Source organism: Oratosquilla oratoria, chromosome 3, assembly GCF_046742065.1.
Source record: "Oratosquilla oratoria isolate Oo_2021 chromosome 3, ASM4674206v1, whole genome shotgun sequence".
NCBI classification, from domain to species: Eukaryota; Metazoa; Arthropoda; class Malacostraca; order Stomatopoda; family Squillidae; genus Oratosquilla; species Oratosquilla oratoria.
Window position 1 is genome coordinate 4,787,582 of NC_134779.1, and position 25,695 is coordinate 4,813,276.

The 25,695-nt window shown below is 44.1% G+C and overlaps 1 protein-coding gene across 1 annotated transcript; it reads right to left on the bottom strand.

Annotated features, from left to right (window-relative positions):
* Positions 1–22: 22 nt before the first annotated feature.
* On the bottom strand, positions 23–16,459 carry LOC143020231 (uncharacterized). Its single transcript, XM_076176400.1, has 2 exons — positions 16,309–16,459; positions 23–813 (listed from the first exon to the last, which is right to left on the bottom strand). Exons 1-2 carry the CDS (start codon positions 16,336–16,338, stop codon positions 313–315), a joined length of 531 nt encoding a protein of 176 aa, XP_076032515.1. The 5' UTR covers positions 16,339–16,459; the 3' UTR covers positions 23–312.
* Between the last annotated feature and the right edge of the window lie 9,236 nt (positions 16,460–25,695).

Here is a 25,695-nt window from a genome sequence, read left to right on the forward strand (position 1 = left end):
TATAATAATCTAACAAGGAAAACAAAAATAAAACGAACTGGATAATAATGAATCTTAGGCCTGCATTTAGAATTAGCATAAACTGTCATAATAATGGGAAAATACAGAAACGTACAGGGAATAAAATCCTAGTTGAACAATCTTACAATATTTGAAGTAGTTTATAATATATGCAAGTCGTAGGCATTGCAAAAATGGCTTCTATAGGCCGGAACATAATGTTACCTAAATTAATCTCTGTCATACAGTGTTGTGATATAGTTCGGACAAGCCAGGGAAATGAAACTCACAATAACACTACGCATTTGGCTTTTAATTAACTCTAAACTTGTAACGGGAAAAGCCTAAGAGCTCAAGGGAACTTGAAGCTTGGAGAGGACTGTTGCATGGAGAGGAGTGCTGCTTGAAGAGCAGTACTGCTTGGAGAGGTGAGCTGCTTGAAGAGGAATACTGCTTGGAGAGGAAAGCTGCTTGTGTTGTGATAAGGTTCGGACAAGCCAGGGAAATGAAACTCACAATAACACTACGCATTCGCCTTTTAATTAACTCTAAATTCGTAAAGGGGAAACCTAAGAGCGAAGGAGAACTTGAAGCTGCCAGGTTCCTGTGGGTTCGCAGCTCCCTCTTGGCCATAGTTCTCGTTGCAATCGCCAAGATCTCTGTTCGGACCGGGAGGACACCAATTCCGCCTTCCATGTCTCCTGTGGCCGCTCTTCTAGCCACCCTGTCTGCCGCTTCATTCCCTTGGATGCCAATGTGTCCTGGCACCCGGCTGAGGACGACTGATCTCCTTTGCAGACAGAGGATCTTGAGCTGAAATAGCAGAGAGGTCATTAAGTGTTTATGGTCATTATGATAAGTTCTAGAGACTAAGTGTAATAGAGCTAGACTATCCGTATGCACAACTACATTACGCTGGTGGGTGTTGAGGGCATGGGTCAACGCTAGACCCACTGCAACACCCTCTGCTTGCGTCGAGCAACGAGTGCCCAACACCCTTACTCCCTGTTACACGTCCTTCGTGACGAACGCTGCACCTGCCACGTTGTGTTCGGCATCCACGGAGCCGTCTGTGAAATAGACAGATCTCATCGAGTCCTCCGCGTCCGTCCACAGGCGCGGCATCGGCGTATCGCCTCGTGACGCCATTATACAGATTTTGGCCGGTGGATTCTCCCAGCGGGGAGATTGCACATAACCTTTCACCGGCACATCCCTCCTTTTCTGAATGATAAGGTCATGCAGGGGTAGGTCCCTTATACGGTGTGCAAACCTCGCTGACCACCTCTTCTGCGGGAAGAGATCTGGATCGTGCTGGAGGGCGTTGATTAGCCTTCGCCGCAGGAACAAGTTATGTTCCCTCTGAATGACTCTGATGGCAAAGGCTACCACCAGTCCTGAGATCCTCGCACTGAAAGGCAACAGTCCCGCTTCTTGCTGCATATTGGGGACCAGAGTCCAGCGCGGCGCGCCCAGTATTACGCGCAACGCCTGGTTTACTGCCTCCAAGCCAACCAACAGTGTTTCGGATAGACCAGCCAGAGCACTGCTGGCATAGTCTATCAGCGGTCGAATTGCGCTGACGTAGAATGTCCGGAGGACAGCGCTGTTGGCACCTGCTTCTCTGGTCGCCAAGGACCTCAAAACGTTAACCCGGCTGAGAGCTCTTCCCCGGATGTAGGCCACTTCGGTCTGGAGGGACAACCTGGAGTCAAGCCAGACGCCAAGGTACATGTGCGTGCTGACCCACTCTACCTCATGTCCCTGCAGCAGGAGTCTGTTCCTCGGTGTCACGCTAGTGCCAAAACACATGGTTTTAGTCTTTGGTGGCGAGATCTTGAGGCCAAGCTCTTCGCATTTTGAGGAAATGCGGTCGAGGCACTGTTGCGTCCTCCTGGCCTTGGTCCCTCTGCCTGCTACCACCAGCGCGACATCGTCTGCGTAGAGGGGTGGCTATCAATTCCGCCATCAGCACGTTAAACAGGGTGGGACTAAGAACCCCACCCTGGGATGTACCATTTTCCAGGGGGTGATAGCGGGACTCCACTCCCTGTAGACGGACTCTGGCAGTTCTATTGGAGAGATAATCCGCTATCCACTGTAACAGTTTCCCCTGTACTCCTCTGGCAGCGAGACTGCCCAAAATTGCAGCGGGAGTGGCAAGCTCAAATGCCTTCTCTAAGTCGAAGAAGAAGATCATGACGTGACCTTGCTCCACATGGCTCAAGAACGTTGCGATGCACTGAGCCGTGCCCACCCCTTTGGTGAAGCCATAGAGGTTCTCTGGTGGTGGTCCCAGTTTCCACAGAAGTCTCTGGAGAACCATCCTCTTCATGGTCTTCCCCAGGCAGCTCGTCAGGGAGACAGGACGGTACTTTCCGGGCTCCCTGGGCTTGGGGATAGGCACGATGTCGGTCCTCTTCCAGTTGGATGGAAGTCTTCCACAGGACCAACTACTGTTTAGCACCTGGAGGAGTGTTTCTTCACCAGCCTCCCCCAGGTGTGTAATCATGGAATACGTCACTAGGTCGCTCCCCGGAGCAGTGTCGGAGGATCTCCTACGTGAGGCTTGTAACTCATGGACGGTGAATGGCGTGTCCGTGTCACCCGGACACCCCATGGCGGCTTGTACCCTGGCCTTTCTTGGTTGGTGTAGCATGGCCTGCCTCTGCTGGAGCTCGACAGGTAGCGTATCTGTGTGCGTGCGTCTGGCAAACTCTTGCGAGAGATTTTCTGCCTCTCACTGTGGTGCACGGGGAGCGCGCCGATGTGAAGTACGGCTGCTAGCTATGTGGAGTTTCCTCCACAGTTTCTTTAGCGTGGTGGACTCGCTAAAGCTTTGACACCATTCCAGCCACTTGTCGCTACGCACACGTCGAGCTGTCTCTTTGGCCTCTTCGACGGCACTCCGAAGGTTGGCCAGGTTGGCAGGGTTGTGGTGTCAGCGCAGGATCTTACGTAGGCGGTTGACCCTGTGGTTGACATCCTTGATCTCCTGCTTGTAGTACCAACCATCATGATGTCTTCTCCTGTTGAAGGCGGTCTTAGGAATTGCCTCCTCTGCCGCTGCATGAATAGCAGAGACCAGTGAGGCCTCCGCATCATCCAACTCACCCATGGCCAGAGCGTCGGTGGCGACCTCGTGAGCCACTCTGTCCCTGAACAACGGCCAATAGGCCTTGCGCGGGTTCCACCTTCCTGCTCTCTGGGCCATTGGAGGTGGCGGGGCTACGGTGAGCGACATGTCTATTCCAAAGTGATCACTCGTAGCCGTGTCGTTGATGCTCCACGACATCCGATGCAACAATGAGGAGACGAAGGGGAGATCGAGCCTACCGTGTCGTACATGCGTCGGCGACCCGTCGTTCAGTAGGACCACACCCGGGTTGGTGTTCAAGATTTCTTCGACGTGTCGCCTGGACGAGTTTGCAGGTGACACGGAGTGAAGAATGGGGTGGAGCGAATTAAAATCCCCTGCAAGGATGTACTGCTCGTCCAATGTTATATACATGGACCTTTTCATGGGGGGAGTGCAGTTGAACTGCGAGTACCTCCACGTCTTCCCCACATTCTATTGGTGGGGCTACTCTTGAACATGGGATGGACGCATGGACAAGGGTCATACAACCTCTGCTTGTGTCCATTTGGGGTGACACGAACAAGTGGTATCCAGAGACCCTGATCTCTTCCTCTCCCACCAGGGTCTCCTGCAGGAAGATGACCTGCTTTTCCTCCTGCCTTACGATGGCTTGCAGAAGTGACTGTTTCGCTCTGAATCCGAGGATGTTCCATTGGAGGAAGCGAACAGTCCGGGTGGTCGAGCGCACTGTGGGCAATCTATCCATGGTGCTCGTTGTCTTCTGAGGATTCAGCTGATGACGACGGGCTTGACGGTGGAGAAGAGCCCTCACTACTAACGTCAGTGTCCGTATCCATCCCTGCGTTTTCCAAAGGTGCGTCAAGGAAGCCAGCCACAAACGCTGCGCCACCTGCCTTAGAGAGGGCAACCTCTCGCCTCGTCCAATACCGCGAGACTCGGACTTGTCCTTAGGCAATGCAGTGTTAACCGCTGCTCCTGCGGCACTGCGATTTGCGATTTGCTAGGTAAGACCATCCGCTTGCGCGGGAACGGTTTTTGTGGGAGGGGAAGAAGGTCTGTAAGAAAATGAAAAACTAGTAGTGTATAAAAGAGGGCTTCTGCCACCGGGCGATTAGGGATATTTATTTCACGGCGTCGTGGCTTTGGAGGTATGGGCAGTAGACTTGGGGTTGGAGACTGCGATTGATGTGTAACCGTGAGGTTACATGGAATATCTATTCTTGTTATCCTCATCCAACAAAGTTAGAAAATGAGTAGGAGGCTTAGTCTTAGGGAAAGATAGAGAAATTGGAAATAATTTTAGTGGTAAGTAAACTGAAATGAGAAGATGTAGTAGGAGAGAAAGTTGGATATGAAAATAATTTCAGTAGAAGAGAAAGTTTATGTAGTTGTACGGCACTCTTGGTACCTCCTTGGTTCCCCTCCTTATAAAGGAGGCTGGTGAGGAACCCGGCGAACTTTCAGAGCTCCAGATTGGCCCGTTTAGTTTGGGCATGGACATCTTTGCAAACTATGCTTGGCAACTATAGCTAGCGGGTACATATGGCTAGGTCGACTCGTATACCGACCGGTCTCCGGCGAGTTTTCCGAGCTCCTGATTGGTCAGTTTGCCTTGCGCACGGACGTCCTTGCTGACTACGCTTGCCAACTATGAGCAGTATATAAGCCTAGGTCGAGATGTGTTACGGCCAGGCTGCTATGGAAACTGGGCCAAATGCATGAGCATATACATGCTTACTGCAAGGGCACTGGCACAGCAAACAGTATAGCAACACTCCTCAATGCTGTCACTGGCACACCGTCCATCGTGGTCTTTTTGGATTTGGAAAAGGCGTTTGAGCTGGCCAGTCCACTTGTGATATTGGACACCTTTGCTCGCAAGGGTGTAAAAGGCAAGCTGCTTTCTTGGATTGATGACTATCTCAGTCACCGTTCTGCGAAAGTACGATTTCAGGGTCATATATCAGAGGCCAGAATGCTGGAGAATGGCACTCCACAGGGGGGGGGGGGTCCTCAGCTCCACTCTGTTCAATGTGCTCGTCTCCAACATTCTGGAACTACCTCTACCCAATGGATGCAAGGTTATCTCATATACAGATGACATCGCACTCATAATTACTGGGAAACGGCGGTGCTTCAGCAGGGCCCAGCGCTGCTTAAGCACTGTAGCGACGGAGTGTTGCAGGTTAGGGTTAAAGATCTCCCCTACAAAATCGAAGGCCTTGGCATTAGGACTCTGGAAAGAGGGGGAGCACCTCACCATCCAGGACCTTAGGCTGGACTGGGTTCACCAGTTTCAGTACCTGGGGGTCTGGATTGATGGGAAGCTCACCTTTCAGGAGGAACTAACCTATCTCAAGGAGAGACTAAAGGCAAGAACCACAGTTATGAGAGCAATGACGGGGAAGGCGCTTGGTGCTACGCATCAGGTCCTTCGCACATTCTATGTGCAAGCAGTCCGCAGTTTGGTGGACTACGCTGCCCCAGCTCTCATAAATGTGGCGACTGCCAAGCTTGAAGACCTGGAGCCTTGCCAAAATGCCGCAGCAAGGATTATCCTGGGAGCTCAACCTTGGACCAAGATTGTTAACCTCCAGATGGAGGCTTCATTGCCTTCATTAACGTCACGGGTCAGAAGGCTGGAGGTCGACTTTCTTGCCAAGATAGCCCAGAGCCCCAGGATAACTGAGCTGAGTCAGAGCCTTGTGATAGCTCTGGGACGGGTGGATACTCTTATCCACTCTGATACCTGGCTATCACAGGCGGCTGGGCTCCTGGACTCCTTCAGGCTCACCAGCGTTCTCCTTGAGAAGGGTAGGGACTCTCCATACCCAGAGTTCAAGCCCCCACCACCATGGCTGTCGGTACCTGCAACCTTCGTTGTCACAAAGCTTCCCAGTAAGAAGAAGTTATGTGATCAGGAAAGAGTACGAGCGCAGGCCCTACAAGGCATCCGCACACTGTCGGAACCTGGATTGGCGGTCTATTATACGGATGGCTCCGCAGACCACAACAGGCCCCGTAGTGCGGGGGCTGCCTTCGTGACGGATGGTTTGACCTTCGGCAGGAGAGTATCTGATCACGCGTCCACTCTCCAAGCTGAGGCCATAGCGGTCCAAGGAGCGTTAGAGCATGCTCTAATATCTCGAGCTGGTCCTGTGGTGATCCACACGGATTCACAGTCTCTGCTAGGCAGCTTAGAAACGACACAGCCCAGCGACAATGTACGCCTACTGACCTCCATCCGAGCACTCCTGCTGAAGCTACATCAGCAAGGCAGGAGTGTTACGCTCAACTGGGTGCCGAGTCACGTGGGCGTCCCAGGCAATGAGCTAGCCGACGCGACGCCGCAGCAGAAGCGGCGCGCCAAAGACCCAAAGTCGATGTTGTCGTCCCTCTCAGCAGAAATCAGTTGCGCATACGCACCAGGGCTCTTAACCAGGTACAACGGTTCCTTCAGCACAGACTGGAGGCAGAGGTGTCAGAGAGGGCGAGGTGGTACAGGGCAGTCACAGACTACGAGCCCCTTGTACTTCCTCGCTCCACACCTAGAAAAGTGGAAACTCTGCTCTTCCGTCTGCGGTTGGAGGAACGTTGTTTCTGGCAAATAAAGACCAACTCCACGCCAGAAGAAAGAAGATGTCGCCATTGCCGCCACCCAGAAGCCACCCTTGACCACTACCTCAAGCATTGCCCCGCAACTGTTTTTCTGAGGAGAGGGCCTCCGACAACATCTGAGTGTCTTGTGCGCCACCTATGCAGCCACTTATGTCCGTACGAACTGCGTCGGCTGGTGGAGTGTCAGCCCCCCCTATAATTTTTTATGCTTTGTATGTATACATCGTCAATGTCTGGAAGGTGTGAATTCACCGGGATGTGCATACGTATATGCACATCTAGTGAATGTATGAGTGGGCGTGGCTAAAACCACACGCACCCTTTTTTCACAATTTATTACACACTTGCGACACCTACAACTGTACACACTGAACATCTTAGGAAGGGTGCTTTCACCGGGATGTGCATGCATGCACACACGTGTGCACATCTTGTGAATGTATGAGTGTGTGTGGTTAAACCCACACATACTCATAAGTCAAATCACCCTCCAAACGGGCTCACGTTAAAAGCCCGTGGGAGCTTCACTCCCAAATTTAACAGAACGGAACTGTGTCACGGCCAGTCTGGTTTAGATCAGCGGCGCGTCGCCACAATAGAAAACAATAACAGGTTAAAGGTATAGTGGAAATTATCCATTCCAAATAAGAATGAAAAATTCAATGACGTCTGATAAAACTGAGACAACCATGTGAACAGTATCAACATCAGGTAAACGTGCCAAGTTACATTATATAAACGGTATTCACGATCACGAACTGCTAATAACAGGTCTTGAAAAAGTTTCACTCATCGAACAGTTGCTGTATGATACAAAGTTATACTAATGGCGCATGCTTTTCCAAAGATACTTGGTACCAACGACGTAGATACGCCTATCCAAAGGTGACCTACAATACTCAAACGCTTCTAGAATTCTAAAGCGATTTTGTAATTCTTGACAAGTCATAGATCATCGTATCGTATACACGGCAGAGCTGTGTCATTAGCTTTCAGTCTTGGTCGGAGCAGTGAGGACTTATTTGGCATAGAAGCAACAATGCATTAAAAACAGTTGGATTATATACAAGAAAAAGGTGCTACTTTAGCGTGAGGTCTACCACATTATAGCGTGAGATCTACCTCCCGTTAGTACTATGTCGTGAAGTCTACCGCTGCATTATCCATCCCCATACATTTATTTCAGCGCTAAACACTTAATTTGTACATATTCTAGGAATGACATAGATAGGTTAGGTTAGGTCACGTTTTTGATGGATTTGGACAGGTCACATGTTTGATGGACAGTTGTGGGGAGCGTCCCGGAGGAGCGTGGGTCACGCGGGAGACCTTATTGTGCATCTCGGTAGGCGACATACTGTATGGCGGTAGACCTCACGCTACAGTAGCACCCAAGAAAATGAGAAGTGGGAAGTGAGAAACCCTTGTCAATTGTGGCAAGCATTTTTCAGGCCGATGTTAGGGTCGCCTCCCCGCCTGACCAGGGCTGTCAGGAACCAACGTAAGAAACTAGCAGTGGGTACCGGGAATAGAACTCACGACCACCTCATGATTACGACACGGTATCCACTGGAAAGTCAGTGGGAATGTTGAGAAAATTATTCAACAGAAATAACTTTATGTTCGGTAATACACCATTTCATGAGAACACTAGATAATGTGTGGTCTTAATGCAGCATTTTATACTGTAAACAATAAATATTTACATTATATTTAATAGATCTATGAGCAACTGGAGGAAGTGGATAGTTTTAGATATTTGGGTGCAAATGTGGCAGGAAAGGGTGGAGTGAAGGTGGAGGTAGAATGTAGATTGAGAGAAGCGAGTAAATGCCTTGGTGGTTTAAAAAGTGTAATGAGGATTAGGAATCTGGGAATGGATGCTAAGAGGAGACTGTATGAAGGAGTGATTGTGCCAACAGCACTGTATGGAGCAGAAACATGGAACATGAGAGAGGAAGAGAGAGGGAACTTGAATGTGTTTGAGATTAGGTGTCTGAGAAGTATGATGGAGGTTACTAGGCTGGATAGAGTGAGAAATGAGGAGGTGAGGATAAGAACGGGGATGGAAAGGGAGTTGGGAGATAGGGTTGATGAAAGAGTATTAGGATGGTTTGGACACATGGAAAGAATGAGTGAAGAAAGACTAGTAAAGGAGATATGGAAGGCAGATGTGGAGGGAGTGAACATGAGGGGACGTCCTAGGATAAGATGGATGGATGGGGTGAAGGAGGCTTTGGGGAAGAGGGGAATGTCGGTTGAGGAAGGACGGGAGAGGACAGAAGACAGGGGTGAGTGGAGAATGGTTGTATATGGAGGGTGTTGTGATGCATGAGGTGGATTGGACGGGGGAATGGGGGTGAGGTAGTGTGTGTGAGCAAACATTTTTGACGCAGCCCGAAGGGATTTCTCCCCGTCCTCTCCTTTATATGGGGGGGGGGGGCGGAGAGGGGGGTCGCCGATTTAATGAAGCGGCCTTGCTGTGGATGTGCTGTGTCCTGCGACACTGCTTCTGACCCAGGGCAGTAGACAGGGTGCAGGGATGACCCGTCATCTAGGAGGTGCTAAGATGGGACTCCCTCCCATCTTAGCACCTCTTAGCCTTGTCCTTTTTGGCTACCCCCCTGGTAAGGGGGAAAAAAGTCTTGGTATATGTATGCATGTATGTATGATGTAAAAAAGCACTAACATAAAACACAACTGATATAATCACAATCCAAACACTGATAAAGAAAACTTACAAGATCATAAATATTTTTATAATACCTATCATATACCCCGGGGGCTATGTAGCGTCATTCATTTGTATTGTGAAATTTCATTTGCCATATTTTTCAATTTTTTGTATAGTAATATCTTATATATCATTGTATGTATTTAGTACATTGGCATTTTCTTACAATAATTTTTGTACTCTGATAGTTTGTCATTCGTTTGTAAATGACCTTTCGAATCTGATTCAAACCGTCACGTCAGCATAGATTTTTATTCCATTCCTGTCACTTCACTGTTAACACCTCACCAACTGACTACAGTGTTTGGGTGAATCCCTTTGTCATACTTGTGAAACATTGTATTATCATAGATTATTAACAGTGTATGTATTGTAATCAATACGCTCGTTGATTACTGGCTGATAGTTGATTACATTTTGTTTAGTATCATGTCTGTCTTTTACAGGCTACTTTGACCACCACTACTTGTAATATATCATGCACCTCACACCATCCGCGTATTATTGCTACAAACCAGTTTGTTATTCCACAGCTACATCCCTCAACTTCAATCTCTCAAATCACTTACGAACCACATGCTCACAGGTGACATGAACAGCCACCACCAAATTTGGCAAAATGGACAAACAGCAGGCCAAAGAGGAAATGAATTGCCAGAACAATTCCTCATTCTAAATATATTAAGCTATATGTGGAAGGGGGTAAGGATCCACAGGATATGGCAGGAGTAATATATTTCCTCTAACGTTTCGACGGATGTCTTCCTCAGAGATACTAAAGACAGATTTTATAGACAATACGTACCCCAGTACTGGCTCATCTTGCCGGCCGTCTGGGAAAGGACACGTTAGCCTAGCACGACCCGCAGCTAGATTGACTTTGGCCGCGCCGACTTGCAAAAGATCGTGAGCAACCAGCCAATCAGCGGGCTCCTTTCCTAGACGGCCGGCAACTTGAGCCAGTACTGGGTTATATATTGTCCATAAAATGTCTGTAGTTTCTCTGAGAAAGACATCCGTCGAAACGTAAGAGGAAATATATTACCCCTGCCTTATCCTGTGTCTTCTTACCACCTTCTACTCATCTGTCTCTGCTTTCTACTACACATTAAGCTATAGGAACCACCTTATCAGGCAATCTTCTCAATTTAACCAACAAACAACATCACCCTACCTCTAAACACAAATTACACGAGGACCCATGCACGACCTTCCCTCGGACCATTTCCCAATCCGCTGTGACGACTTCAAACAGCGGATCAACTACCACTGAAGCAAACTTCCCACGTACCAGTTAAAGTATTTCTCTAAGCATAACAGAACATTCACGTGTAAAAAGTGCTCCAGTCTTTTATACATAACACGAGAAAGAATGGATCAAGCAGGCACTGGAGGCGATAAAGGAACAAAAAGCGTTCGAGCTATGAATCCGGGGTGAAACAGCAAGACCAACAAGAACAACTTGAGTATGTCCACTCAGAATCTGGGGAAGAAGTTTCCCAACCCCAGGCTACGAAGAATATTTAACAGCTCACAGAGGGATTTAAAACAGACGATAAAAAAAAAAGACAATACGGAATGAATATTGACATAATTACCTCACAAAAAAGGCACTACGTATAATCTGCAATGTAGGTCGTTTAGAACATACAAATACATACATACATATACCAAGGCTTTTTCCCCCTTACCAGGGGGGTAGCCAAAAAGGACAAGGCACAAAAACATTCCCACCCATTTCATCCCCGAAAACACTCCACACCCCTCCACCCTCCCTCCCATCTTAGCACCTCCTAGATGACGGGTCATCCCTGCACCCTGTCCATTGCCCTGGGTCAGAAGCAGTGTCGCAGGACACAGCACATCCACAGCAAGGCCGCTTCATTAAATCGGCGACCCCCCTCTCCGCCCCCCCCCCCATATAAAGGAGAGGACGGGGAGAAATCCCTTCGGGCTGCGTCAAAAATTTTTGCTCACACACACTACCTCACCCCCATTCCCCCGTCCAATCCACCTCATGCATCACAACATCATCCATATACAACCATTCTCCACTCACCCCTGTCTTCTGTCCTCTCCCGTCCTTCCTCAACAGACATTCCCCTCTTCCCCAAAGCCCCCTTCACCCCATCCATCCATCTCATCCTAGGACGTCCCCTCATGTTCACTCCCTCCACATCTGCCTTCCATACCTCCTTTACTAGTCTTTCTTCACTCATTCTCTCCATGTGTCCAAACCATACTAATACTCTTCCATCCACCCTATCTCCCAGCTCCCTTTCCACCCCTATTCTCCTCCTCACTTCCTCATTTCTCACTCTATCCAGCCTAGTAACCCCCATCATACTTCTCAGACACTTCATCTCAAAAAGGAGGTATAGTGATGGTGGACTGGTTGGTGAGGTTATTTAATGTTTGCTGGAGAGAAGGTAGAGTGCCAGAGGACTGGAGGAGTGCGTGTATAGTTCCACTTTGCAAGGGAAAGGGGGACAAGTGTGAATGTAGTAGTTTCAGAGGGATTAGCTTGTTAAGTGTAGTTGGGAAGGCTTATGGGAGGATCTTGATTGAGAGGATTAGGAGAGGAACAGAGGGAGTAATTGGTGAGGAACAGTGTGGGTTTAGGACAGGTAGAGGTTGTGTGGATCAGATTTTTGTGGTAAGACAGATATGTGAGAAAGCTATAGGTAAGGGGAAGGATGTTTTCTGGGCCTTTATGGATCTGGAAAAGGCTTACGACAGGGTAGACAGAAAGGCACTGTGGGAGGTTATGCAGATATACGGGATAGGAGGAAAGCTTCTGGGAGCTGTCAAGAGTTTTTATGAGAGTAGTAGAGCTTGTGTCAGGATTAGAAATGGAGAGAGTGAGTGGTTTGAGGTAAAGGTGGGACTTCGTCAGGGATGCGTTATGTCACCCTGGCTGTTCAACTTATACATGGATGGGGTGGTGCGAGAGGTGAATGCAAGGGTAGTGGGTCAGGGATTGGAGATGGTTAAGGAAAATGGAGAAAAGTGGGAGGTGAGCCAGCTGTTGTTTGCGGACGACACTGCGCTTGTGGCAGGATCGGAGGAGGGATTGAGGAAGCTGGTGACAGAGTTTGGGAGAGTGTGTGATAGAAGAAAGCTGAAGATAAATGTGGGTAAAAGTAAGGTGATGAGATGTACAAGGGGTGGAAGTGGCAGTAATCTGGAAGTGAGCATTAAGGGAGAGCAACTGGAGGAAGTGGATAGTTTTAGATATTTGGGTGCAAATGTGGCAGGAAAGGGTGGAGTGAAGGTGGAGGTAGAATGTAGATTGAGAGAAGCGAGTAAATGCCTTGGTGGTTTAAAAAGTGTAATGAGGAATAGGAATCTGGGAATGGATGCTAAGAGGAGACTGTATGAAGGAGTGATTGTGCCAACAGCACTGTATGGAGCAGAAACATGGAACATGAGAGAGGAAGAACATACAAATAATTTATTTAAAAAACTAAATCTACTGAAATTCATGGACTTAATAAAGTACAAAACTGCCATTGTTATGCACCAAATCCACAATAAACAAATGAATCAAAATATATTGAAATTTTACTCAACTTACGAAACTCGCTATCTAGTGGAGGTCCATTTGTAATTTCGCTTTTTTTGTTTGTTAAAATTGATTTAGCAACGGATTCTGGTCCAGAATATGATCAAGATGAGAAAAAAATAGGGTTCCATTTTTTCTTACAATTACATGTTTAATAGGTAGTATTTTGAAGAAATCCAAGATGGCCGCCGTAATACTCATAAAATAGACTTTTTCATATATCTCTGCATGTAGACATGATATAAACATAAACAATATGTCTTTTTATATGTTTTCACACACAAGGAAGCCATTTCTGTGATTGGTTTGACGAACAAATGCAAGGAAAATCAAAAAATTTTGTTCCGCACGAAATCTCATAGTTAATCTTACGTAGTCTAGTTAATGCTGTTTATTTCCCGATGTAGTACTCGTTATATAGATTTTTTCTTTGCAAGTGAACATGATATAACCATGGCTAATTTGATTTTTCTTATGTTTTCAGGTAAGAGGCAGTTCATGAGCGCCTAGAAAAGAACACCTAGCCTACCTCCAAGATGAGTGATTCTACCAAGGAAGATTGAAAAATCTGTTGATTTTGGACTTTGCTTTATTTGCCAAACTACCATCGGACCAACTGATTATACCAATTTTGTGTTGAAGCCTCAACTTTCCTCTGTTGAGAAACTTGCTACTTGTGCTGAGCAACAATACAAATACGGGGAAACAAAGTTTGCGTCGCTGAATAGACGTCTGCAAGACTCTTCTGCTGAAGAATTGCTTGCGAAAGGTCTTCGATACCATAAAGTTTGCTACAAAGATGTTACTAATAAAATGCACATTGACCGAGCAAAAGCAAGGTTTGAGAAAGGAATAGCGTCAGGCAGTGCCACAGAAGTCCGACTGAAAAAGAGAGGACGGCCAACATCTACTGATCTGGGGGAAGGAGTGTCGATACCCAGAAGGTGTGCCCGAGAAGAATCTTTTGACAAACAGAGGTGTATCATATGTCAGGAAGACACAATCAGTGAATTGCACAATGTCTCTACCAAAAAGGGACTCCAACTCAAAAATATTGGCCAAAATACAAACAATGAGAATCTCAAAGTGAGACTGAACAGTGTAATTAGTTCACCAGACTTATTACAAGCAATAGCTGAAGACATGAAATATCACCTTCCATGCTTAGTTAAGGCAAAACGTGATATCGCTAAGACAGAAAAACGAGGAGAATCAACCAAAGTCAACTTTCGTCAGGTGCTATCAGATCTTGAAATTCTTGATATTGTAGAGACTGCCTTCAATGACACTACAAAAATGTGCTGAATATGAATGAAATTCAGGAAACCTATGTCAACCTACTTAAGGAGCATGACTTACCCCTCTTGGAGAACCACAAGAGGCAACTGAAGCAACTGATTCTACAGAACATTGCTGATGTTCACTTCAGCCAGCCCCATAACAGAACCAAGCCAGAGCAGGTTCTTTCTACAAAGCTTAAAGATGAAGCAATATCAAGCACAATTACAGCAGACAACCTCAAAAACGACTTAAAGGTACTTTTGCAAGCGGCAAAAATATTGAGGAGGGACATCGCATCTTCTCCAACATGGAAGTTTAATGGAACCTTTGCTGATTACAAGCCGCCCCCATGCTCAGCATCTTCTGTAAGCACGCAGTTGGGGGAACAAGGGACGTTGGAGATAACACCAGGGAGGAATCCATTGATGTGGGTGCATCGTTGCTTGCACAACACTTTGTCAGTTCTTATAAATCTAATCGACAGCTATCGTATGAATCAAAAAGCAAGGATGGAACATTCAAACAACGATCTGAAACTCCACTCACTGTTGGCTTAGCTCTCGACATACACAATAATACAAGATCCAAAGTGCTTCTAGAGACACTTGCTCATTTGGACCTCGCTTTCTCCTACCAAAAGGTCATGGAAATTCACGGGAAGTGACATGTCCGGTAGGTTTGCTGATAGGAGCAAGGACTGGTGTTTCAAGGCCTTCTTGGGGGTGTGATAGCAAGATATTGGATGCTCTGGAGTCTCTGGGACAAGCAGATCCATTACCACAAGTGTATTCTCAGCTGGAACGCTTTGTTTGTCTGCTGTACAAGTCTAATAATTCTTTCCTTAAAGGGAGAGCAATTCCCCATAAGCTTTGCTTCACGCTCTCCCTTTTCAACAAGCAATTTTTGTATATATGTATGTATAAATTTGATTTGATTTTGTTGAATAAACCTTAACCTAACATTACAACCCAAAAGACTATAAACTAACCGAGCAAGTGGGTCTGCCCCACATCTATCATAACTCTTACTTCCTTCCATTTCACTCTTTCCTTCCACTAAACCCCCAAATCCCCCTTCCCTCCCTGTCCCCCATCTTATCTATCCTGCCCTCTAACTAAAAACCGCTAGACCTTCCAACACTGGCATCCTTCTTTGGCACGTGATTATAGGACTACACAGGGTAAGGCAAAAGTCGCTATACATAGGAAAAATATTTTTCAATTTTACTATCTTAACCTATTCATTTTAGCTTATTTTAGGCACTGTATAAATAATAATGGTAACCATATAGAGTCTGTTCAGTAAATGCACTTCAAGTTGATTCTTATTAAAAACAATAATTTTCCTATATATAACGACTTTTGCCTTACCCTGTAGAGTACGAGACTAACCCAGTCCTTCGATTCACTCTTCGTTCTTACTTTTCACATTTTATATTCAACTTGAGGCCGCTTTCGACGCGGCTATCAATTACATCTGTAAAACGATAAAATGCATAGATAATTCACTCACTAGTCACTACCACTGTTTTACCTATCCCCTACCCCTGTGGTATTCCCTCCTGCGTTAATTTTTGTTTTAAGAGGTAGATAACTTTATGGATGGGGTGATTGGTGGTAATTGACATGGAACTGCCTAGCGTAAGCTTTATGGTATCTTGCAGTCTCCTTCATTTTTATGTTCTTTGATTTATTTTGGCGTGTTTATTATGGAAAACGATAATTTCTAGAATACTACACAACAATTCATATACATAAACCTAACAACACTTCACGAAACAAGCACGAACTTGAGAAACGTAGACCTCAGAATCAAGAAATAATAGACAAAGGTAACAATGACTTCAGACAGTGAGAATGTTAACATTGTGGACGACGAAGATAACATTCCAGATCGTGAAACATGTCAGGTAAGTTATAAAAGCTGTCATCGTTTCTAAAACCCCGTAACTCGTGAGCAATCAGCCCTGAACAGGTCGGGAACGAACCTGTGGGAACTTTGTTTACTAACTTGGTTTACTTGGAGAAGTTCCGAGGTCATTCCTCACAGCCATAGTGATCTACCGCTGCTGCCAGTCCTGCTGTCCCTCTTCACAATGGCCAGTTGGTCTGTTATTGTGTTTGATGACAACCTACTGATGGTGGTGTAGCCTGGCACTGACTGACTCTGTGCAGACTTCACTTGAACTGGTTACATTTTATTGACTTTAATGATAGCTATTGTGATCTGAATGGTCTTGATTTTTTATTCAATCATAAAATTTGATTCTTATTTAATATAATTTGATGTAATTTATTAGGTGAGTGAAACAATAAAAAACTGCGAAGCAAGTCTGCGGAAATAAAACCAATTTGATTGTGCATGTACATGCAAATTCGCATGAGAAGAAGGTATATCTGTACAAGAGGTAGTAAGGAAATAAGTAGTCTTATCATGATCCATACCTCTGAGAGTTTTTAGCCAGCTATAACATATTCCTATGCATTAGTCACTATATACTTAGATACTGAGAGTGTTCCATTAGTCAACTTTATTTTACTTGGAGATGTCTAGAAGACCTCTTCACAGCCACGGTGATCTGCCTCTGTAACTGTTACCATTCTTGGCGTCCAATTCCTTTAAGGCCACTTGGTCTGGTATGGTGTTTGTTGACTGCCATTCGTCAGTGTAGCCTGGTACAGGTGGTTCATCAAAGAAGCTAAAGTAATTTTTATGCAGTTAAGATGGGAAATGGGCCTACCAAAGCACTGGTAATGGATAAAAGCACTTTTAATCGGTGTCAAAGGACCTATATGATGAAAACAAAGAATTATGTTTGGTACTTGTTACTTGTGGTTCTTTATCTGGTCCCACTCCACCAATGGTGCTCTGCAAGACCCTCACATCAATCAAGATCTACTTCAACTTCAATCTGTATTCCTCTCTGATGGTGAGGTCTCCATATCTGAACATTAGTAACATCTCGAGTTTATCTTTGAAACCTTGGATGCTGACGATATGTTATAGATCAAGTGGAAGACGATTATAAAATCTTGGGAAGACTGACTTAAAAGAGTGAATACCAACATATGATACAATTTGGGGTTCAAATAGGGTCAGACTTGAGTCAACTCAGTTGGTGTTTACGCCTTGCTTAATAGGGTGGACCGCTTCCAATAGACTCCTTAAGTATGATGGTTTTTCCAATTTGTAGAACTTGATGAGTCATCACATATATTTTATACTTAATTCTAGCTTTTATGGGCAGCCAGCGCAAATCAATTGATCCCATCACGACGAAAGAGGATTAATCTTGCAGCTCTATTCAAAACCTACATGCACCGAGAATGGGGAAACGAGGAGGTGGGGTTGGACTATTTCTTACTAATTCATTTACTAAAATTAAGTTTTATCCTACCCAGGAAACAAACAGTTATGAACTACTTAGAGTTGGATGTGAAATCATGAATAGAAAATGCATGTTTGTAGTGGTGTACAGACCTCCAAATTTGGGTATTAATGATTTTTTGGAGGAGTTTGGTGCGTATCTGGAAACATTAGACATGGTGACCATGAACACTTTCATTTGTGGAGACTTTAATATGTGGATGGATGATATAAATGGGAGAGGAGTGATAGACTTTATTAATTTAATACATACATACATATACCAAGGCTTTTTCCCCCTTACAAAGGGGGTAGCCAAAAAGAAAAAGGCATAAAATCATTCCCACCCATTCCATCCCTGAATACACTCCACACCCCTCCACCCTCCCTCTTATCTTAGCACCTCCTGAATGACGGGTCATCCCTGCACCTTGTCCACTGCCCTGGGTCAGAAGCAGTGTCGCAAGACACAGCACATCCACAGCAAAGCCGCTTCATTAAATCGGCGACCCCCCTCTCCGTCCCCCCATTGCATAAAAGGAGAGGACGGGGAGAAATCCCTTCGGGCTGCGTCAAATTTTGCTCACACATACAGTACTACCTCATCCCCCATCCACCCGCCCATTCCACCTCATGTTATCACAACATCATCCATATACAACCATTCTCCATTCACCCCTGTCTTCTGTCCTCTCCCGTCCTTCCTCAACAGACATTCCTCTCTTCCCCAAAGCCCCCTTCACCCCATCCATCCACCTCATCCTAGGACGTCCCCTCATGTTCACTCCCTCCACATCTGCCTTCCACACCTCTTTTACTAGTCTTTCTTCACTCATTCTTTCCATGTGTCCAAACCATCCTAATATTCTTTCATCAACCCTATCTCCCAGCTCCTTTTCCACCCCTGTTCTCCTCCTCACCTCCTCATTTCTCACTCTATCTAGCTTAGTAACCCCCATCATACTTCTCAGACACTTCATCTCAAACACATTCAAATCCTTCTCTCTTCTTCTCTTTATGTTCCATGTTTCTGCCCCATGCAGTGCTGTTGGCACAATCACTCCTTCATACAGTCTCCTCTTAGCATCCATTCCCAAATGTCTATTCCTCATTACACTCTTTAATCCACCAAGGCATTTACTCGCTTCTCTCAATCTACATTCTACCTCCACTTTCACTCCACCTTTCCCTGCCACATTTGCACCCAAATATCTAAAACTATCCACTTCCTCCAGTTGCTCTCCCTTAATGCTCACTTCCAGTCTACTGCCACTTTCACCCCTTGTACATCTCATCACCTTACTTTTACCCACATTTATCTTTAGCTTTCTTCTATCACATACTCTCCCAAACTCTGTCACCAACTTCCTCAATCCCTCCTCCGATCCTGCCACAAGCGCAGTGTCGTCCGCAAACAACAGCTGGCTCACCTCCCACTTTTCTCCATTTTCTTTAACCATCTCCAATCCCTTGCCCACTACCCTTGCATTCACCTCTCGCACCACCCCATCCATGTATAAGTTGAACAGCCAGGGTGACATAACGCATCCTTGACGAAGTCCCACCTTTACCTCGAACCACTCACTCTCTCCATTCCCAATCCTGACACAAGCTCTACTATTCTCATAAAAACTCTTGACAGCTCCCAGAAGCTTTCCTCCTATCCCATATATTTGCATAACTTCCCACAGTGCCTTCCTATCTACCTTATCATAAGCCTTTTCCAGATCCATAAAAGCCCAAAAAACATCCTTCCCCTTTCCTATAGCTTTCTCACATATCTGTCTTACCACAAAGATCTGATCTACACAACCTCTACCCATCCTAAATCCACACTGTTCCTCACCAATTACTCCTTCTGTTCCTCTCCTAATCCTCTCAACCAAGATCCTCCCATAAGCCTTCCCAACTACACTCAACAAGCTAATCCCTCTGAAACTACTACATTCACACTTGTCCCCTTTTCCCTTGTAAAGAGGAACTATACAGGCACTCCTCCAGTCCTCCAGCACTCTACCCTCTCTCCAACAAACATTAAATAACCTCACCAACCAGTCCACCATCACTGTACCTCCCTTTTTCAGACATTCCACATGGCATCCATCCAGACCAGGTGCCTTACCTGCTTTCATCATCTTAACAACTGCCTTCACCTCATCCTTCCTTATTTCTCCTCCATTCTCCTCATTCATCACTCTCATTTTCTTCGCACTTCCCACTGCAGCAATCTTTCCTTCCCTATCCTCCTTCACATTTAGCAACTCCCTAAAATATTCTGCCCATCTTCCCTTTACTGTCTTCTCTTCCATTATCATCTCTCCATCTGCACCTTTTACCTTTTCTTCTCTACTTGATTCGCCTCCTCTTCCTCTCTTAATTTCTTTCCAAAACATCTTTTTATTACTTTCAAAATTTTCTGTCAAACTCTTACCCCATTTCACATCTACTCTCCTCTTTGCAACCTTTACCTTTTGCTTTACTTCTCTTTTCTTTTCTTTGTACCTCTCATATGACTCCCTCGTCCTATTTTGTAACCAATCTGTGAAAGCTCGCTTCTTCTCTTCTACAACCTTCTTTGTTTCCTCATCCCACCAATCACTACCCTTTCTTCTATTTCCCCCTGTCCTTCTTGTTCCACACACCATCCTTGCACACTTTATGACTCCCTCCTTGAACCATCCCCATTCCTCCTCCACACCCAGCTCTACTCTACCCTTTACTCCCTCCCACTCCTTCAGCTTCTTTCTGTACTCCTTCTCCTTTTCCTTCTCATTCAAAGAGTTCACTCTAAGAACCTCCCTACCTTTTGCCGTTTTCCTCTTCCTCCATCTATCCTCCACTTTCAACTTACCTTCCACCAAAAAATGATCTGATATTCCCCCACCCTCTCCCCTTAGCACATGTACATCCTTAACTCTTCCTATCATAATCCTATTTACCACTACATAATCCATTAGCGCTCTACCACCCTTCCCTCCACCACCCTCTCCCATGTGTACTTATGCTTGACTTTCTTCCAAAACACTGTATTTGCTATCATCAACTCTCTATCTAGACACATATCCACCATCAACTCTCCACTACGATTCTTTCCTGGAACTCCACATTTCCCAACCACTCCATCGATTGGACCATTTCCCACCCTAGCATTAAGATCTCCTAGTACTATCACATTGACATTTCTTCCCAAATCCTCTATGCACTCATTTAGATCTATCCAAAAGGCCTCCCTTTCTTCTACACTCTTCTCACTACCAGGCCCATATGCACTTACAAAGACCCACATCTCCTTCCTCAGTTTCACCTTCATCCACATTATCCTTGAGGAAACCTCCTTCCACTCCACTACCTGTTTACCTATCTCTTCGCTTATTAGAATAGCCACCCCTTCCTTCCCTCGCCCTCTCTTCACTCCTGATAACCTCCCACTTACACTCCCAAACTTACACTCACCCTTACCTTTCAACTTAGTTTCACTCAAAGCCAACACATCCATCTTTCTTCTCACAAACATACTACCTATCTCTTCCCTTTTACTCTCATCTGTACCACATCCACGCACATTAAAAGACCCAAACCTTAGGGTGCTGGTCCGAGGCTTTCCAGCCCCTCTTATGCCTTTTTTTTTTTTTTTTTAGGAATTTCCCCTGTGGGGCTACAAGGAGAAGGATGCCTAGTCCCAATCCCCGTCCCTTTCTTCTCGCCTCTTACGATCCAAGTGGGAATACTTGGTGGCAGTATTCTTTTCCCCCACAACAGGGAATCCCCCCATCACAGAAAAGGAATACTCAGAGAAATGGTACAGGACAGCAACAAGGGGTTGGAGGACAGCATAACGGAGGGACAGTCGTAGTATAAAAGTGTCATAATTTCTCTATGATCAGAGTTTTTCCTCTATCATAGACAAAATGATGTGTGGCTCTGGTCTGTAGGGGCGCCCCTTATAGACCCTAATTTAATGGACTCATTTAATTTAACAAACAAGTTAAACAAATCAACTTCAGTCAGTGGCCACATGTTGGATTTGGTGTTTTGTGAGAAGGACAGAGACCTAATTCATAAACTTGATGTTGAAGAGATATGTCGTTTATCACCTATACATAAATTAATTACTTTTGCTATCCCCTTTAATACGGCGACGAGACAAACGAAGAAAATTAAAATCAGACTAAAAAAAGATTTGAAGCCCGATCATTTTGTGACCTCAGTGATCCAAATACTATCAGATAAAAAACATAATCAATGTGAACATGAGATGGATAAGGAAATTGTTTTTTCGAACTTTACAATAGAAGTGTGAGTGAGGAGTATAATAAGGTGTGCCCTATTATTGAAAAAGAAATTAAACCTAGAGACAATGCACCTTGGTTTAACCTCTTCACTCCGGGGCACATCGCACATCTGGCAGCATTAGCTGCCCGATGTGCGATGTTGCGTCGTAAAAATCTCATTATAAAAAATAGTCAGTGCTCAATCGTTCGTTCTCTTTCACCCGTGTATTTTGATAACCATAGAAAATTGATGAAGCCAGTTTAGAGAGAATGGAAATTACGTAGGTACGACTACAATAAATATAATCAAGATGCTAATGTCGGCATCATCGAGTACCCACTTGCTCCTCATGCCGCCTATGTAGGCGTCACCGTATGGAAGTGGTTAACGGTGAAATTTCTCGAGCCAAGAAAGACAAAATTAAAAAGGAAAGACTGTGGCATAGGCATAAGAGTGAACAGACTAGAAATGATTATAAAATTGCAAGAAACCATGAGAGAAGGCTGATCATAGAAATGAAACGTAACTTTTATAGGTCTAAGACTATTGAAGCACAAAATGACATTCATAAGTTATATACAATATTAGATAATCTCACTGGTACAAAAAAGAAAGTCAAATTACCAGAGGGTTATACAGACAGTGCCCTTGCAGATAAATTCGTAGAATTCTTTGACAATAAGGTGAAAAATATAGTGGCAAATTTTCAGGATGATACAAACGAGTCACTACCCGTGACTAGAGACATAAATGAACCAAGACTGCTATCTTTTAGACCAGTAAATCTGGGTGTGGTGAAATCCATATTGCGTAGAGCACGGTCGACATATTGTAGCAATGGTCCCATCCCGATAAGTGACATCGAGTGTAGTGAGAATTTTGAAGACTTTGTAAGTGTTATCAAAGATTTAGTTAATCTTAGCATTGAAAAAAATACTTTTCCATTATCTGAGAAAAGAGCGATTGTTAAGCCGATAGTGAAAGGTAGTCTTGATAGCCAATCCTTAAATTCGTACAGGCCCGTCTCAAATCTGACATTCCTGTCTAAAATTATTGAAAATGTTATCCTCGAACAACTGAACACTCACCTTGAATTAGTACATGCTCTTCCTGATAGTCAATCTACCTACCGTAAACTACATTCTAAGGAAACAGCGCTGTGTTCAGTAGTAAATGATATGCGAATGTTAATGGATGAAGGAAAATGTGGTGTGTTGATTCTACTTGATCTTAGTGCTGCTTTTGATACAGTGGTCCATTCTATATTACTGCAAGACTGTAGGAACATAGGTAAAGAAGGGAGGGCACTGAGGTACTTCGAATGTTTCCTTGAGAACAGAACATACCAAGTACAAGTTGGTGAATCGCTTTCAAGCCCAAAGGAGCTAATGAGAGGGGTTCCGCAGGGAAGTGTCCTCGGTCCAATTTTGTTTTGCATATATACTAGAGGGCTCTCTGATCTATTGAATAGACATGGGGTCAGTTTTAAACTATATGCGGATGATACACAATTCTATATGGCAGTGAACAATGTGCATAGCATAGAGACAGTGCTGAATGACTTACTGTATGACATTAGAAACTGGATGAAACTCAAACAACTAAAACTTAATGAAAACAAGACAGAGTGCCTGATAGTTGGGAAAGAAATTTATTTGGTAAGGCTAAACATTCCAAGGTTGCACATAAATGGTGTCTCGATGACTGTGGGAGACAATATTAAGAATCTGGGAGTGATCATGGACAGAAATGTAAATCTCGCGAGTCAGGTGCATCATGTGGTTGGAGTGGCTAGTTATCACCTGAGAAACATAACCTTTGTAAGGAAATATCTGGATAAAGAAACTATCAAAATGCTTGTTCATAACTACGTGATAAGTAGGCTTGATTATTGCAACTCGCTGTATTATGGACTGCCTAACCACTTGTTGAGGAAACTACAATTAGTTATGAACAGAGCTGCGAGGATGATAGTGGGTTTAAAGAGGAGTGAGAGAATAACTCCTGTACTGATAAGCTTACATTGGTTGCCTATTAAGGCGAGGATCATTTATAAAATATGCGCACTAGTATATCAAGTGATTAAATTTGGAAAACCAGTCTACCTCAAAGAATTGCTTAGTGACTTCAGTACAACTTCTGACTTGATGTTCAGGCGTAATGTTCAATTGGACAGGCTAAATGAGCCAAGATTCAACACCGAAATGGGTCGTAAAGCCTTTGTGAATAGTGCTCCAAGGTTATATGATAAATTACCCGAACGCTTAAGGATATCCAAGAACTACATAACCTTCAAGAAGGAACTAAAGGCATATTTGTTCACTGAGTGCTATGACATGAACAGCATGTCAATGAGGACGGATTTTGGTTGCTAGTATAATCGTTTTCAGCTGAGCAGAGTGTCATGCAAGACGGAGCTCAGCATCGAATCGTCACATCAAGTATCAAGTAAGTAAGTATAAGTAGAATATTTGGTAGATTACAGTTTATAGAATTACAATAATTAAGTCGAAGTAACAACACAGTTAATTACAACCTTTTTCAGAGAACTTACATCAATATATTTCTTAATAAATGCAATATTTCTTAAATTGTAACCAGCAATTCTAACCAAATTATTTATTTGATCATGGAAAGACAAATTGCTATCAGTTATAATACCCAAATCATACTTTCTGAGTAGCATCAACTGAAAAGATTAACAACCATATTTGTATCACCTAAATTACTAATTTTAGCTTTACTTCCAATAATCATGTATTCCATTCTCCTTTCATTTAATTTTAACTGTCAAAGTGCCATCCAATCCCCAACAGATAAAATACTATTCAATACAACAGCTGTATCATTAATATTATATATTGAAAAATAAAAATATCACTAGCTAACAGTTTAACCTTTACTCCAAATCTCTCTAAGACTCTTGATAAACCCATTGTATATATATACTAAACAAAACCCTAAAACACTCCCCTGGGGTACCGTACACCTCTGTGTAAAGTTTCAAATGATGAAAAGGAGTCACCAATTTGTACACAATATTTTCTATCCATTAAGTAGTTTTTCAAATATATCCAAGCATCATTACAATTCCAATAGATTTCAAATCATGTAAAAGAACTTCATGGACCACAGTATCAAAAGCAGCACTAACATCTAGCAAAACTAAAACTGCACATTTACTCTCATCTAAAATTTCAAGTAGATCATTTATAACCAAGCAGACTGCAGTTTTTAGACCTTATTACAAAGGACCCATGGTTCTATTCCATTATCACACAAACACATCTTTCACCTCTTTCTTTTGTGGATTTGAAAGATTTATTTTGATAAGTCTCCAGAAGGACACACCTAAGTGTTATATATATATATATATATATATATATATATGTATATATATATATATACACACTTATATATATATATATATACATGTATATATGTATATATATATACATGTATATATATATATACATGTATATATATATACATGTATATATATATATATATACACATATATATATATACGTACACATACATACAGTACTACCTCTCATTAACGGACTAAAAAGGGGGTAACGGTGTCCGTTGATGTGAATAACCTGTTGATTTGGAGTGGTTTTTGGGTGGCATAGTGATTGCACAGCACCAAAAACACCGAAAACACAGCGAAAAAAATGCAAACACAGCTAATTAACGTCTGTTAATGAGAGGTAGTACTATATATATATATATGGGATATGCATTTAGCATCTGTAG

Excerpts from the sequence above, each read along its gene's own strand:
- LOC143020231 (XM_076176400.1), bottom strand. The coding sequence starts at position 16,338 with ATGACCTCGGAACTTCTCCAAGTAAACCAA. Across the intron at positions 814-16,308 it reads AACTTCTCCAAGTAAACCAA|CTCAAGATCCTCTGTCTGCA; the intron begins GTTAGTAAACAA and ends CTGCTATTTCAG.